General features: G+C 42.6%; 1 protein-coding gene across 3 annotated transcripts in view; it reads left to right on the top strand.

The window, feature by feature from the left end:
- Positions 1-15,512, top strand: part of LOC102301061 (myosin-9) — a 23,548-nt gene extending 8,036 nt beyond the window's left edge. For all 3 annotated transcript variants that reach the window (XM_005934467.3, XM_005934466.3, XM_014337506.2), the window contains 35 exons: positions 426-489; positions 887-985; positions 1,306-1,449; positions 2,056-2,151; positions 2,273-2,349; positions 2,431-2,625; positions 3,289-3,462; positions 3,658-3,831; positions 4,581-4,695; positions 4,857-5,047; positions 5,252-5,373; positions 6,136-6,205; positions 6,325-6,485; positions 6,623-6,731; positions 7,045-7,176; positions 7,334-7,540; positions 7,637-7,774; positions 7,906-8,029; positions 8,110-8,281; positions 8,384-8,596; positions 8,823-8,967; positions 9,068-9,274; positions 9,408-9,512; positions 9,777-9,929; positions 10,049-10,297; positions 10,609-10,821; positions 10,922-11,134; positions 11,461-11,622; positions 11,825-11,953; positions 12,224-12,312; positions 12,506-12,629; positions 13,194-13,402; positions 13,483-13,591; positions 13,709-13,881; positions 14,663-15,512. In XM_005934467.3, coding sequence (XP_005934529.1) covers positions 426-489; positions 887-985; positions 1,306-1,449; positions 2,056-2,151; positions 2,273-2,349; positions 2,431-2,625; positions 3,289-3,462; positions 3,658-3,831; positions 4,581-4,695; positions 4,857-5,047; positions 5,252-5,373; positions 6,136-6,205; positions 6,325-6,485; positions 6,623-6,731; positions 7,045-7,176; positions 7,334-7,540; positions 7,637-7,774; positions 7,906-8,029; positions 8,110-8,281; positions 8,384-8,596; positions 8,823-8,967; positions 9,068-9,274; positions 9,408-9,512; positions 9,777-9,929; positions 10,049-10,297; positions 10,609-10,821; positions 10,922-11,134; positions 11,461-11,622; positions 11,825-11,953; positions 12,224-12,312; positions 12,506-12,629; positions 13,194-13,402; positions 13,483-13,591; positions 13,709-13,881; positions 14,663-14,768 — 5,163 coding nt within the window. In that variant the 3' untranslated portion in view covers positions 14,769-15,512. The remainder of the gene's footprint in view (positions 1-425; positions 490-886; positions 986-1,305; positions 1,450-2,055; positions 2,152-2,272; positions 2,350-2,430; positions 2,626-3,288; positions 3,463-3,657; positions 3,832-4,580; positions 4,696-4,856; positions 5,048-5,251; positions 5,374-6,135; positions 6,206-6,324; positions 6,486-6,622; positions 6,732-7,044; positions 7,177-7,333; positions 7,541-7,636; positions 7,775-7,905; positions 8,030-8,109; positions 8,282-8,383; positions 8,597-8,822; positions 8,968-9,067; positions 9,275-9,407; positions 9,513-9,776; positions 9,930-10,048; positions 10,298-10,608; positions 10,822-10,921; positions 11,135-11,460; positions 11,623-11,824; positions 11,954-12,223; positions 12,313-12,505; positions 12,630-13,193; positions 13,403-13,482; positions 13,592-13,708; positions 13,882-14,662) is intronic.
- The last annotated feature ends 767 nt before the right edge of the window (positions 15,513-16,279 follow it).

Genomic DNA, 16,279 nt, shown 5'->3' with positions numbered 1-16,279 from the left:
GTTTTTATTTAAAGTTTTATTGTCACATGTGCAGTAAAGACACTTATTTCTGTCCGATAAAATTATTCCCTCCAAAACACCAAATCCCCAAATAAACATACATAACCAAAACAAATAATTAAAAAAAACCCTCCAATAGTGTAGTTTTCTTTTTGTTTTTTTGTAGTTGTATTTCTTAAATAGTACTTACAATAGAAATATCAACTTTGAAAGAATCTGAGCTACAAAAGGTTATCTACATGTTTATACAACTACCAGGAAATGGTCCACCTTGGATCTCACACTGGTGAAAGATGCTGCCTGAGTAGAAGTTCCTGCTGTTTGGTCCAAATGTGTTGATTATTTTCAGACAAAGTCTATAAAAGTTTGGTGAAAATTGACTTAATGTCTTTTTGTGGTGGATTTATAAAAAAAATCTTTTTCAGGGAAAATTCATCAGGATCAACTTTGATGTCAATGGTTACATCGTTGGAGCCAACATTGAAACTTGTATCCTTTTAAAACTTGATTTCTTCTGGCCTAATCTGAAAAAAAGAGCTAATGTTCCCGTGAACTCTTACACCTCTTTCCCAGGGGCGGCATTGACGGTGAGCCAAGCGGGGCACTGGCCACCCTCACAAATGTAAAAATTGTGGCGGCGTCTCTGCTCTTTGCCAAACCTTGCACCTGTTAAGTTCTGATTTATGCATCATTAAAAGTAGTCTGGACATTTGGCCTTCCTGTAAGAAAAGGACTGAAGTTCAGATAAAGTGATGAATAAAATCTGAGGGCTTCAAAGGTGCCAAACAGATTAAATTAATCACTTTACCATGAACTGGTTTTTCTTATAGATGACGCTGTGCTGCTGCTCTTCCTTTTGATGTTTTGTCCTTGATTGAATTGTCAGATCTTTTGGAGAAGTCTCGAGCTGTGAGACAAGCTAAAGACGAGAGGGGCTTCCACATCTTCTACTACATGCTGACGGGAGCCGGGGAGAAGCTGCGCTGTGAGCACTGAAACACTTTTCTCTGAATGTAATGAGAGGCTGCACAGAGCCAAGTCACTGTGCCAGCCCTGCCAGCTGCATGTGCTTTACATTTTTAATCACTGCAATCTATGAAGAACTCATAGTAATGCATCAGAAATGGCCGACTTGGGCCGCGATGATGGAGCTTCACTTTTTCTTCACTCCGTCGTTACAGCCACTGCGACTGCAGAGCTCTGTTTGCGGTTGAGCCAATGCAAGGCCCAAATCTTCAGCTTTACAGAAATAAAATGAAGAGTACTTGGTGAATAAATCTCTCTCTCCTTCTCGTTATTATCCAGCGGAGTTGTGTTTGGAGGATTACAGCAAGTACCGTTTCCTGTCCAACGGACATGTGACCATTCCCGGACAGCAGGACAAAGACCTGTACGCCGAAACCATGGAGGCCTTTAACATCATGAGCATCCCAGATGAAGAAATAACTGGTACTTATAATTTTGTTTATTTTAACTATCGGTTAGTCTGAAAGTTAATTTTGTGACTAATTGATTTTAATAATGCTTTTTAAGGTTTTCCACACACGTCTTACCTGGTGGTGGTGTTGTGGGGGGTTTTGTTTTGTTTCTCAAATCTCACATTTTTAGGCATTTATTTTAAATTCCAAAGAAATGCTATTTTATGTTTTAAATAAGATGGGTGACAAGTTCAAGAAAAGACTTTAATGCATGTGATTTGGTGTGACATCACCATGATGCTGTTGCACAAACTTGGGAAAGGCTAGAAAAGCTTTGGGAAGTTGGGCTAAGTCGTGTATAGAGTAGACATACTACTTATACAACTCAAGGTTAATTTTAGTCTGAACAACCTTACACCGTGGACTCCTACACCATTCAGTTGTTGCGGGCTGGGTCGACCTGATGTGTCTCGGGAGGTGGACGTCAGGTTATGTGTAAGGTTACAGCGCAGGGTTAAAAATTGCGTTCTAGTTATGCCTTTGATTTCCCAGATAAGTCCGAATATCTTTTGGGTGTTTTTTTTTTAATTTGCGAGGTTACCAGACATGCAGACATTGACTTTTGTTTCTTGGTCAGGCCTGTTGAAGCTGGTGTCTGCCGTGCTGCAGTTGGGGAACATGACTTTCAAAAAGGAGCGCAACTCTGACCAGGCCTCCTTGCCCGATGACACCGGTATACGCATTTACACACACCATCATCGTCTTGTCCTCTATGCGTGCCTTCAGCTGCATGCCATTTCATTCACGCATCAACCTTTGCATGCTCCAATATGATACCTGTGTTTCACCCCCAGCTGCTCAGAAAGTGTGCCACCTACTCGGCATCAATGTGACCGACTTCACACGAGCCATCTTGTCTCCAAGAATCAAGGTCTGAAAATCTGTGATCGTTGTGGTGTCGTGTCATTTTAGGAACACATTTCATCCACATGTGTCCTGTTCCTTTCGCCAGGTTGGTAGGGACTATGTGCAGAAGGCCCAGACTCAGGAGCAGGCCGAGTTTGCAGTCGAGGCTCTGGCCAAAGCCTCCTACGAGAGGATGTTCCGCTGGCTGGTCATGAGAATCAATAAGGCCTTGGATAAGACCAAGAGGCAGGGAGCCTCTTTCATTGGCATCTTGGATATCGCTGGATTTGAGATCTTTGAGGTACATTTAGACTTAAATATTGTCCGTTTGATTTTGCATCCTGCAGAGAGGGGAAAGTTCAATCAAAATAATACAAGCACATGAGTTTAAATACCAGGGATCCACCAGCCGAAACAAGGGACAATCAACTTCTGTAACATGATAGCAGTGAAAGGGAAGGTTTACAAGTTGAAGATGCTCAGATTTTCATCGGGGGTGAGCAGAACGGTCAAGATTACAAATGAGTTCGTCAGAGAGGGAGAGCCCAGGCTGAGTGGTTTGGACACAGAGATGAGGGATGGTGAATATACTGGACAAAAGGATGTTAAAGATGGAGCTGCCAGGTAGGAGAAAAGGAGGAGGACCACACAAAAGCTTCATGGATGTAGGGAGGGACATGCAGAGGGTTGGGAGTAGGAGAGGATCTGCAGTGGTGAGCCTTAAAGGGAGCAGCCGAAAGATTTAACTTGTGTATATACTTCTATACACCAGGTTTAGCAATTCAAACTGTAACCTCATGATTTTTCAGCATAAATATTATAAATGTAAATTATTTAAAAAATAATCCGTTTATTTCTACAAGGGAAAAATGTTTTATTTTCCATTTACTGAAACGACTCTGTCCTTTGTGGGTTTTTATTTTGTTGTTTTTTGTTTTTGTTTTTGTTTTTTTCTCCCCTGCAGCTGAACTCGTTTGAGCAGCTCTGCATCAACTACACCAACGAGAAGCTGCAGCAGCTCTTCAACCACACCATGTTCATCCTGGAGCAGGAGGAGTACCAGAGGGAGGGCATCGAGTGGAGCTTCATCGACTTCGGCCTCGACCTGCAGCCCTGCATCGACCTCATTGAAAAACCTGTATGTTGGCTTATAGTTGTCATTCCTCCTCCGGCAGTAACTGTCTTAACCTGGAGCGACGCCTCTGATTAATTACGTGTGTTCTGCAGAAATTTCCGCTTACGTTCTTCACAGCAAACAGTTGTGCAATAATTGTGGCATGGAAACCAAACTTCATGATTAAGTGGATTCCTCTGAAGTGTGTGTGTGTTACAGGCCAGTCCTCCTGGTATCCTGGCCCTGCTGGATGAAGAGTGCTGGTTCCCCAAAGCCACTGACAAGTCGTTTGTGGAGAAGGTGTCTCAGGAGCAGGGCTCACACCCCAAGTTCCAGAAACCCAAAAAACTCAAGGATGATGCAGATTTCTGCATCATTCACTATGCTGGAAAGGTCAGATGTGAAATCATTTTTATTTTAGTCTTAATTAGTGTTTATTTTAATCAATAAATGATACACAACATTTTTAGTAGTGTTAACTGAAATCTTATAAATTCTGTTCCTGAACCTGTAAATAAGCCTTGAAATCACTGTTGCTGTATTATCTCACAAGTATACAAACTACTTTGGGAGTGATGTATTATAAGTTTACTTTGTCCATGTATTTCCGGCTCCTTACTACTTTGCTATTCTTAAATGATGAGTGTAATTTTCAAATACTCTAACGCTGTATTTGAGTCAGATGACGGTCACTTTGATGTTTCTTCCAGTTTTTGAAAGGGAGTTTTTCCTTCCCACCGTCGCTGAGTGTTTTCTCATAGATCATCTGATTATTTGGCTTTTTCTTTTTCTTTTTTTTTTCTTTTTTTTTCTGTTGCAACACAAAGCACCTTTAGGCAACTAACTTGGGGATTTATAAATAAAACGGAAAAATATTAAGGTCACAACTTGAGTAATGTACTTTCTACGTGCCACTAGATGGCAGCAAAATGACAGCCCACACAGCATTCATCCATCAGTGTATTTTCTGAACCGCTTATCCAGTTCAGGGTCGCGGAATACAAAAACACGTTTACCAGGTGCATGATTTATTCATTGCAGCAAAGCATCAGGTTCTATATAAAATGGGGCATTTGAAGCACAAACTTAAAAATAAGGCCGAGGTTGCTGATCATCCTGTGTTTTACATCCGTCTCCTGCAGGTGGACTACAAGGCAAACGCATGGCTGATGAAGAACATGGATCCTCTGAATGAGTGTGTGGCCACTTTGCTCAACCAGTCTACAGACAAGTTTACCTCTGACTTGTGGAGAGATGGTAGGTCATGTGACTGACTTTATCTGTGTATCCAAGAGGCCCAGTTCTTTGAGTGTGAGGCATAAAAATTTAGCTTCACTAGTGTCAGCAGCACCATTAAGAGCCAAGTCACACAATGATCAACACAGCTGAACTCAGTTGTGCTCTGTGCATCTTAACAGTGGATCGTATCGTCGGCCTGGATAAGGTGGCAGGAATGTCGGACTCTGCGCAGGGTGCGTTCAAAACTCGAAAGGGTATGTTCCGCACCGTGGGTCAGCTTTACAAGGAGCAGCTGACTAACCTCATGACCACCCTTAGAAACACCAACCCCAATTTTGTCCGCTGCATCATCCCGAACCACGAGAAGAAGGTACTGAATAAACAAACTGATGCCACACTCGATGAATTTCTCAGCACTGCAGGTGACTGTTGCATCAGTCACATGTCGTGATTAAAACTGATCATGTGCATCTGCCAACTTGAGCCTGTTTATCTGAACCGTGAAACTGACAGCATTTCTAGGATTAATAGACGGAACACATGAATCCATCTTTTCAATCGTTTCTTCCTCCAGGCTGGGAAACTGGAAGCTCACCTGGTTCTGGACCAGCTCAGGTGTAACGGAGTCTTGGAGGGGATTCGGATCTGCAGACAGGGCTTCCCCAACCGCATCGTCTTCCAGGAGTTCAGACAGAGGTAGGTTTTTTTGTTTTTTTTGTTTGTTTTTTTTAATTAATTAATTTGTTATACATTTATATAAGAGGTTTAGGCTCATTTTTTTTCCCCCCCACTGCTAAATAAACTCTCCCATGAGGGCATTTCATACAAGAATGATGGGCTGTTATATAAATTGTATTCATTCTTTAAATACTGTAAATGTTGATATCCTAATTAAACCACCTCAGTGTCTAAGTAGAACAACAGCAGTCTGAATGCTAAATAATCTCCAAATTATTTTCTCATTAACTTGAGGCAACAACTTGATTTTTTTTTTTTTTTTTTTTAATTTATTTAATGTGCAATTGGGGAAAATATCTCCCCTTAAGGAAATGGTTATATTAATTTATTCTGCAGTGCAAAAACTAAAAATGTAAACTGGAGCAAACCACACATCTGATCAAATCTACATACAAATCCTTATTCTTAGTTTTCTTGCAAATAAACAAACTGAACCAGTCTCGCAACATACGTAGGTCACAAACATGAAAATGATCTACATTCGATTTTAATCAGAAGTGTTCAGGATGCCCCATTTAGTTCTGCACACTCAACACGTCATGTACACAACACTTTACGTTGTGTACACTTTATTTTGGGGGGGGCTTTCCAAACAGGAAAGGACAGAAAAAACAGCCTATTTGTTCCATTACATGGATTTGATTTTACAGATTAGTTTTGACCCTGAAAGTGTCAGCCTTTTTATCTGCTAATTGATTTAATGGTGATCTTCTCTCTCAGGTATGAAATCCTCACTCCTACCGCTATTCCAAAGGGATTTATGGACGGCAAGCAAGCCTGTGTGCTCATGGTAAGAACAACACAATCAATAGATCAGCTGTAGAAGCTTTCAATTTATCATAAGAGCAAGAGGACTCGTCACAAGTCTTGTTTTGTTTCACTGAAACACTTCCCTGTTCTGCATGTCAGATCAAAGCCCTGGAGCTCGACTCAAACCTGTTCCGCATCGGTCAGAGCAAAGTGTTCTTCAGGGCTGGAGTCCTGGCCCACCTGGAGGAGGAGAGGGACATAAAGATCACTGATGTGATCATCAGCTTCCAGGCCTGGTGCAGAGGATATGTGGCCCGCAAGTATGAGACATCAGCTATTTTATTTTATTTCAGCTAGCACCTTTGCACATGGGCAACATTGGAGCATGCTGTGATTTCTTACTCGGTTCTCATAATCTGGTCTGCAGGGTAATCTTTATTTGTGATTCTAATTATAGAGCGTTCACCAAGAGGCAGCAGCAGCTGACAGCCATGAGGGTTATCCAGCGAAACTGTGCCGCCTATCTCAAACTCAGGAACTGGCAGTGGTGGAGACTTTTCACCAAGGTAACAGACGAATATCGGGTTTTGTTTTTTTGTTGTTTTTTTTGTTTTTGATTTTTTTCATGGGTGGGGTTAGAGATATGACTTGGGACAAACGTAAGCAGACCAGATTAATTGGTTTCAAGGCCACTCCCTGTGTGACAAATTACATTATTTTAGAAAACTTAAAGTTTAATTAAATTTAGTTTTAAGAGTTTACCTGAACTTTCCAAACTGTCTCCAATCAGGTTTTGTTATTTTAGTGTTAGTATATTCACTCTTTTTGCTTTCAGTTTTTCTTCAGTGCCATTTTACCACTTTTTTTGTCCTCCTCCAGGTGAAGCCTCTGCTGCAGGTGAGTCGGCAGGAGGAGGAGATGCTGGCCAAGGAAGAGGAGCTGATTAAGGTGAAGGAGAAACAAGAGAAGGCTGAGGAGCTGATCAAAGAATATGAGGCCAAACAGCAACAGGTAAGAATCGCATATTAACCTTTTGATCAGTTAAATTTTCTCTTGTGTGAATGTGGCAAAGTTTAAACCGAGAACATAAAAAAAAATTCATAACACACATGTCACAATGAGAAGTCTTCTGAAGCTTGGAGATTTAACCTTTGTTCTCCTCTGGTAGCTGAATGCAGAGAAATCGGCTCTTCAGGAGCAGCTTCAGGCTGAGACGGACCTCTGTGCCGAGGCTGAGGAGGTGCGATCCCGTCTGACCATCAAGAAGCAGGAGCTGGAGGAAATCCTCCACGACATGGAGTCTCGCCTGGAGGAAGAGGAGGAGAGGGTCGTTCAGATGCAAATTGAGAGAAAAAAGATGCAGCAGAACATCACGGTCTGTAAAGTCCTGGCGACGGGCTTTAAGAGAAATCAAAATGTTCTTTTGGAAAGGTTATTAATATCATTTATTTGTATTTATTGGTTCATACAGGAGCTGGAACAGCAGCTGGATGAGGAGGAAGCAGCCAGGCAGAAGCTCCAGATGGAGAAAGTGACTACAGATGCCAAGCTGAAGAAACTCGAGGAGGGCATCATGGTGCTGGAGGACCAGAACAACAAGCTTAACAAGGTGTTGTACATCATGCTAACATCCCCATACTGATGATTTCACAATACAAAGAATATTTCTTTAACCCTGAAATATTCCAGCAGAATAACAACAATTTAAATGTTCATATGTTTTATACATTTTTACCTCAGGAGAAAAAACTGCTGGAGGAGAGGGTTTCAGAGTTCACCACCAACCTTGCTGAGGAGGAAGAGAAGTCCAAAAGCTTGCAGAAACTCAAGAATAAACATGAAGCCATGATCACAGATTTGGAGGGCAAGTGTTTATCATTGAGGTTGTTTTTGAATCCACTGAGTCGATTGCAGTTTTTCCTACTTTTTTTTTTCTTAATGCAGAACGTCTGAGAAAAGAGGAGAAGGTGCGCCAGGAGTTGGAGAAGAACCGACGTAAACTTGAGGGAGACTCTACTGAGCTCCATGACCAGATTGCAGACCTGCAGGCCCAGATTGCTGAACTCAGAGCTCAGCTGGCCAAAAAAGAGGAGGAACTCCTGGCTGCACTTGCTAGGTTAGTCCAATACTTAATTCATTTAGGGTAGGGTTACCCTAACCCCAACTAACAAAAGGAAGACTGGCTTTGTTTTATTAACTCTTTCTGCCTAACCGCCAGGATTGAGGAAGAATCTGCAGCCAAGAACACTGCCCAGAAGAAGATAAGAGAGCTTGAGGCCCAGATCTCAGAGCTCCAGGAGGACCTGGAGATGGAGAGGCAGGCACGGTCCAAGTCTGAGAAACAACGGCGAGACCTCGGAGAGGAGCTGGAGGCACTCAAGACTGAGCTGGAGGACACTTTGGATACCACTGCAGCACAGCAGGAGCTGAGGTGACAGTCAGGCTTGCATAGATGTGACCCAACAATTTATTGGAAAATGAGATGACCGATTCCTTTGAAGTTCTGGACCTTAAGTCTGTTTATGTTTACTTGAACAATACAAGTCTGTATGTTAGGAGATTCAAGACTAAGATAGCCCTCCATCAGTTACTGAATGTAAACGAACTGTTTGAGATTTGTGCTTCTGGTCATTTATTTCCTCCTCCTGTCCATGCAGGAGCAAGCGTGAAAGTGAGGTTGCCCAGCTGAAGAAGACACTCGAGGATGAGGCCAAGGCTCATGAGCAGCAGATGGCCGATATGAGGCAAAAACACAGTCAGGCATTCGATGAGCTCAACGAACAGCTGGAGCAGGCCAAAAAGGTTATTTAAAAACTGGTCAGAAGATGGAGGTGTCAGCAGTCATCTTAAAAAAATAAATAAATAAATAAAAAAATAAAAATGATGTTTGTTGCTCCTGCAGAACAAAGCATCAGTGGAGAAAACGAAGCATGCCCTGGAGAGCGAGTTGAATGAGCTGCAGATCGAGCTGAAGACTCTGACTCAAGGTAAGGGGGACTCGGAAAACCGTCGCAAGAAGGCCGAAACCCAGGTTCAAGAACTGCAGGTCAAACATGGAGAAAGTGAGCGCCAGCGGAAGGAGCTCGCCGACAAGATAACAAAGATGCAGGTATGACTAGTCATCTGGCAGGGGTGATTTATTTAAGGGGTAGAAGGTTGATTTAACTGCTTGTACAGGGGGAGGATGCAGCTGCAAGTGAATTGTTATTTAATGGACTTCTTTTTTCCTCCATCATATCTAGTCAGAGTTGGACAATGCAAACAGCCTTTTGAGTGCAGCAGAGGGCAAGAACATCAAATCCAGCAAGGACCTTTCTTCAGTGGAGTCTCAGCTGCAGGATGCACAGGTGAAAATGCCAAAATTCATTACCGGTATTACTTCTAATGAAAAGGGTTTATTTTTTTAGTTTATATGCTATAAAACTTAGCTACACATATTATATTCAAGGACAGAAAATGCAGAAATAATAATTTCATGTTACTTTTTTGTATAAAGAAAAAGATTTTTAATAAAAGTAATTGAGGGTGGACATCACTGGTCGAAGTCCTGAGCAAACCAGTAATAAGTTATTGTACTTCTCGGATTATATTCTATTTCCTTCACTGAACAGGAGCTGCTTCAAGAGGAAACTCGTCAGAAGCTCTCCCTCTCCACACGCCTGAGGCAGCTGGAGGAGGAGCAGAACAGTCTGCGGGAGATGCTGGAGGAGGGGGAGGAAAACAAGAAGAACGTGGAGAAGCAGGTTTCCACTCTGCAGACCCAGGTCAGTCCACAATGCAATACAACACAGCAGCCAATAGAGATCTTCTCCTCTGCTGTAACCTTGATTCAGTTACCACAGATCAAGAACGTCTACAAATGTTTCTTTTTCCCCCGCCTCAGTTGGCGGACATGAAGAAGAAGCTGGAACACGAGGCCTCGTCGTTCGAGGGGGCCGAGGAGAACCGCAAGAAAATCCAGCGGGAGTTGGAGAGCATGACACTGCAGCTGGAGGAAAAGACGGCAGCATATGACAAACTGGACAAGACAAAAACCCGTTTACAGCAGGAGCTGGATGACCTCATGGTGGACCAGGACCATCTGAGGCAGATCGTGTCCAACCTGGAGAAAAAGCAGAAGAAGTTTGATCAGGTATCAAAGGGCCATAAGAGCAGACTGTTTCCTACTGTCCTAGTTGTGATTAGTGGTTATATTTCTTTCTTTAATATGCATATAAAGTCGGATTGTTGTTGTGTATGAAGGATTGTTTGCTCAACACAGTAACGGAGAAAGTAAAGAACCGAGACGTTGACAAAAAGTCATGTACCTCACACATAATCGATTTTAAAATATTACGGGTGTGGTAGAGTAACCTGATTTCTCAGCCACTTGAGTTGAAGAAGAAAGTGGATCTTTTGCTTCACAAATGAAGCAATTTATTTCTGCTGTTCTTCTCCTGTTAGATGCTGGCAGAGGAAAAAAGTATTTCTACTCGGTACGCTGAGGAACGCGACAAGGCTGAGGCTGAAGCCAGAGAGAAGGAGACACGAGCACTGAATCTGGCTCGTGAGCTGGAGACCATGACGACCCTGAAGGACGAGTTGGACCGAACCAACAAACAGTTCAAAGCTGAGATGGAAGACTTGGTCTCGTCCAAAGACGACGTCGGCAAGAATGTAAGACGGTGCCGGCGTCCTCTACTTGTCTCGGCAGAAGTTGGTCATGAGCAACACTTTACTCAAAATCTGTTTATCAATGCAAACTGTTCACCTTCAGGTTCATGACCTGGAGAAATCCAAGCGTGCCATGGAGCAGCAGCTGGAGGAGATGAAAATCCAGCTGGAGGAGCTCGAGGATGAGCTGCAGCTCACAGAAGATGCCAAGCTACGTCTGGAGGTCAACCTGCAGGCCATGAAGACCCAGTTTGAGCGAGACCTGCAGGCCAGAGACGAGCAGGGAGAAGAGAGGAGGAAGCAACTTGTTAAACAGGTTCCACAGAGAATTTTCAAACATATTATGGCAAGCAGAGGAATCTTTACAAGAAAGCACCACACAGAGATTGAGCTCACTGTTTGACCCCCAAGCTGGTAGGGGGAGCTCCTTATTAAACACTTGCTTGTGCTACACTGTGCTTCAAGGGTCAAAACAGCATAACCGAAGTCACTTATGGTACTGCATCTAAACAGCAGCACATGTCCCAAGGCATGATGGGAGAACTCTCTTAGCTCCCCCAACACGTCACAAAATAATTACTTTCCAGATATATAATATTTGGCTGAGCCATGATTTCTTTCTTACCCGTTTTAACCTCGAAGGTGCGAGAGATGGAGGTTGAGCTGGAGGATGAGCGCAGGCAGCGCGCTCTAGCCCTCTCATCTAAGAAGAAACTGGAGACGGACCTGGCCGACCTCGAAGCCCAGATCGATGCTGCCAACAAGGGACGCGATGACGCCCTCAAACAGTTGAAAAAACTCCAGGTAAAATATGCAAGCATGCATCCATAAACACAACACAGAATGTAATACAGAGACTTGTCACTCTAAAATTAGACTATTATACACTTACAGATGCCATAAAACCAATTGCCACCCATTGTCATAGTTTTTAATTTTTTGTAAAATGAGCTGACAGCCTGTATTTAAAGGTTCACCTTAAATACATTTCATGTCCACACTCCAGGCCCAAATGAAAGATATAATGAGAGAGCTGGATGAGCTTCGTTTGTCCAGAGATGAAGCTGTCAATGAAGCCAAAGAGAGTGAGAAGAAGCTCAAGACCTTGGAGGCGTCTATGCTGCACTCCCAGGAGGTATGGAGATGAAATGGCGATTACAGAGTGATGTAACTGTGTGAGGGAAAATTAGCCAACATAACTGATATTTAAGAGCTAGACGCTTCTTGCAAAGCTTCCTCAGTGATGACTTTATGTATCCCAGTCTGCTTTTCTGGAGTCAGAACTCTAGAATGGGTCTTCATTTAATGCAAATGATGACTCTGCAACACATTGAAAATGTTCTCAATCTTACTGTTTACATGTAACTCTGTAGTATGTTTAACTTGTGCCTAATATTTCCTCCAGGAACTGTCCGCTGCAGAAAAACTCAAGAGACAGGCTCAGACCGAGAGGGATGAGCTCCAGGATGAGCTGAACGGCAACAACACCAAGATGTATGAATGAAATACTGGCGTGTGTGTGTGTGTGTGTGTGTGTGTGTGTGTGTGTGATCACGAATGGTAAAATTAAATATGGAAACTCAGATTTCAGGAACAACTTTGAATCTTATGCCTGCACAGGCTACACGTTTCTCTCGAGACACCATCACATTAAGCGTCACCTTCTCTCTTCCTCATTTGTTTGCAGTTCTCAGCTGACTGATGAGAAGCGAAGGCTGGAGGCTCGTATAGCCGAGCTCGAAGGGGAACTCGAGGAGGAACAGCTCAACACTGAAATGGTCAATGATCGCCTGAGGAGAAGCACACAGCAGGTAGACACCTGTTGATTGTTAACATCTTATTTTATAAGTAGGGCAAATATTTAATGTTAAGTGTTTCTATTGGTCATCAGTTATCACAGAAATAAAGTGAACACTTTAGTTGAGTAGGTTTAACAATACATAAAACCAGTTTAAAAAGAAATGAAAGGGGTTGCCTTTCATGAGTCTGCCACAATATCAGATTTTCACTACACGATTAATCATCAGAATACTTTATTAATCCCTAAGGAAATTATGTGGGTTACAGTTGCTCCAAGATGGTAACAGTGACAGACTAAACTATTTAAACAATTCAATATGTTAAGAACAGCATTAATATATACAAATCGCTTAATTATAAACATCAAGAATTTACAGAGGTGATTATAAATAAATATCAAGAATATTAGAGGCAGAATATGACCTTTTGGGTCACTTTATTGAGTCTGTTGGCATCTGTGACCCTCAACCTGCTTGAATTGCATCTAACTTTAACTATGAAGGCACTGGATTGGTTACAGAATATGGCATGTGGTTATCAGCAGTACGGTAACTCTCCTGTGTGTCTGACACAAGGTCGATCAGCTGACCTCAGACGTGAGCACAGAGCGCAGCAACTCCCAGCAGCTGGAGGGCGCTCGCTCACAGCTGGATCGCCAGAACAAGGAGCTGAAACTGAAGCTGCAGGAGCTTGAAGGAACCATCAAGTCCAAGTACAAGTTCACCATCACCAGCCTAGAGGCCAAGATTGCCCAGTTGGAAGAACAGCTCGACACAGAGTCAAAGTGAGGGGCGATGAAATGGACAGTTTGTTTTATATACTGCATTGGCTTTCTTACTGCAACATATCTCTCGTTTACTGCAGGGAGCGTCAGCAGGCCTCCAGGCTGACGAGACGCACAGAGAAGAAGCTGAAAGAGGTGCTGGTACAGATTGAAGACGAGAGGCGCAACATGGATCAGTACAAAGATCAGGTTAACCCAATCACGCTTTACTTGTAATTTCAAAGTTATTCAAGGACTAAGACATCCTGATATTTAAGCCTGATTCCTTGCTAATGTGCTTGTTCCCACACTGACTGTTCTCCGCAGGCTGAAAAGGCAAATAGCCGAATGCGTCAGCTGAAACGTCAGCTAGAGGAATCGGAGGAGGAGTTGACAAGAGCCAATGCCTACCGCAGGAAGCTGCAGAGGGAGCTGGATGATGCAACTGAGTCAGCAGACACGATGAACCGTGAGGTCTCCTCTCTGAAGAGCAAGCTTAGGTAGTGGCATTTGTTGGGGAACTCGTGTTTTTTGTTTTGTTTTTTGTTTTTACATGAAAATTCTTTTGTTTCCAAAAAGGAAATTTGTTTTATATTCCATGTTGCCGACAGTACAGACATTATAATGACCACGTGCATTCAAAGCACAAAATCTACATTGATTGTAGGCATGGCTGCTGCACTAACTCTGTCCACCATCCTGTAGGCTGCTATTAAGAACCTTGAAACTTTAAACTTGCAATATGCAGAGTGTCAGACCAAGTCCAGGATATGAGATGTGTCACACAAAATTCTCCTGGACTGTTTAAAACAAATGGTTAGTAATGACAGTGTGTTCGGGTTAACAGCTGAGCAGCGCTCGCCCCATTGAGGTGACATTTGACGACCTTGCTGAACACTTAATGATGAGTTTTGACACCTCAGTATAGATTAGTAAAAAGGCCCATTAGAATAGTTTCCTAGGTTTTACAAGGGTAGCTGAATAGGCAGAGACCACCCTCACTAACTTCTGATGCAAACCCAGTTGTTGTGTTCTGCAAGTCCTGAAATATGACACAGACCGCTCAGTTCTTTAAGGGGTAAAGAATTAAAAGCCGTCAAAAGCAGCTGAATTTACAGAATGTCATTTAAAGGAAGCCTGCTACGTTATGCATTATGGGAAAGTGTACAATTGAGGATTTTCTTAAAGCTTGAGGCAATCAGGACTAAAGCACAAAGTGAAGGATGGCCAAAATCCAAAAGTGCTACACTTGTGTTTTAATGGTTTTTCCTTTTTCTTAAGGCGTGGAGACGTGTCTCACACTCTGCGACATAACCTGAATCGTATTGGGGACAGCGACGATGATAGCGGACTCCCGAGTGAATCATCTGAACGTGCAGCTGAGTGAAAAGCAGGACGAGAAGCCAGGAGGGAAATTCGGACCACAAAAATAATGCATATAAATGTAACCTTGCATCCCCTCCCTCCCCTCATCCTGCTTTAAGTGTAATGCATTTCTGTTTGGCCAAATCTTACTCATGTCGGCAAATGTTTTCTATGAAAGCTTTACAAACTTTCTTAGTATATTTTTCTACTTAACGTGTATGTCATAACACATATCACTGTTTAAACAAACATTCCAGTTTATCTGAGATGGAGGTCGATGTGTTGATTTAAATGGGGGGGAGAAAAAAACGTTGTCACTTTGCTAGTTTTGGACACTCTGGGAGTTTTTGTGCTTCACACTGTGCTGGTGTCAGTATAACGTTGGCACTGTATGCCCTTCCTCACTCTGTTAATACCTCAGCCAGATTGCACAATCCCAACTCAAACACGACTGAAATGTTCAGATCTTTCTAAGTGGAATGCAGTAATATAGGTGGTTGGCCCCCACGCACTGGCTTTATACTTTACTGGTGTTGGGTCATCATGTATTGGATCTGTCTCCTGTTTTGTGCTATGCTTTGCAGCTGAAATGGTTTCTATTGGCACATTCGTTTCTACCTGCTGAACTTGCCCTATTTTAGGTAAATACCTGCCACTGTATTAATCAAGAAATTACAGGACACCGATGCCAATATTGTAAGGCTGTTCTACATTTTATAAAATGCCTTAAATGAAATAAATGGAGAATAAATGCATCTGAATCTTGTCTTGTGAGATTATTCACTTTGAGCTGTAGTTGATTCAGAGTCGGCCTTTGGGCTGCTTTCTGTAATCATGTGTCCACTTTATAATGACTGAAAGGTTCTGTGGGACAAGCTGCAGATTATAAAACTTGAAATCTTGGGGTTTCCAAATTGTTCCCTCTTTGTTATGGTGTGTGTGTGTGTGTGTGTGTTGTGGTTTTGTTTTTTTCTGGGCAAAATGTTGTGCAACTTCATGTTGGGTACTCAAAGTACCCAAAGGAGCAGTTGCAAAGCTTCAGGGAAGATGTTATTTTGGCCAACCATGCTCACGTTTCACTGTTGTGGCCTTCATCAGCACAAAATCAGACGTGCACAGCTATGTTGCTGTGGTAACCCCTTGTGAAAACGGAGGCTGCCAAAAGTAGTTTACTTTCATTTAAACTTGCCACAAGTGGTTTGATCAATTATAATTTTGTAATAATGCTTCTTGGTAATACATGTTATGCTATTGGAAATCCTGGTTATTTCCCTGTAAATGTTGTCACATTTGTTGTTTGAGCAGCAGACTTGAGTATGTGGGTTGCACCCATGAGAAACTTGCCAAACCTTTGCCAATGGCAAACTGCTTATTCTGCTATTAACTCTTGCTTGGTGGTGTTTATTGGAATCGGACGCCTTTAAAAGACTGTCAAAGTGTTTGTAAAATCTTTGGCTGCTCCCTTTAGGGGTCGCCACAGGAAATCATCTGCCTCCTACATTCTTGAAGCTTCTCTGTGGTCTTCCTCTTTGC

The sequence above is a fragment of the Haplochromis burtoni genome, unplaced genomic scaffold (genome assembly GCF_018398535.1).
Source record: "Haplochromis burtoni strain Fernald_Lab_line unplaced genomic scaffold, NCSU_Asbu1 Contig_181, whole genome shotgun sequence".
NCBI lineage: Eukaryota > Metazoa > Chordata > Actinopteri > Cichliformes > Cichlidae > Haplochromis > Haplochromis burtoni.
This window is presented reverse-complemented; position numbering and strand designations above follow the sequence as displayed.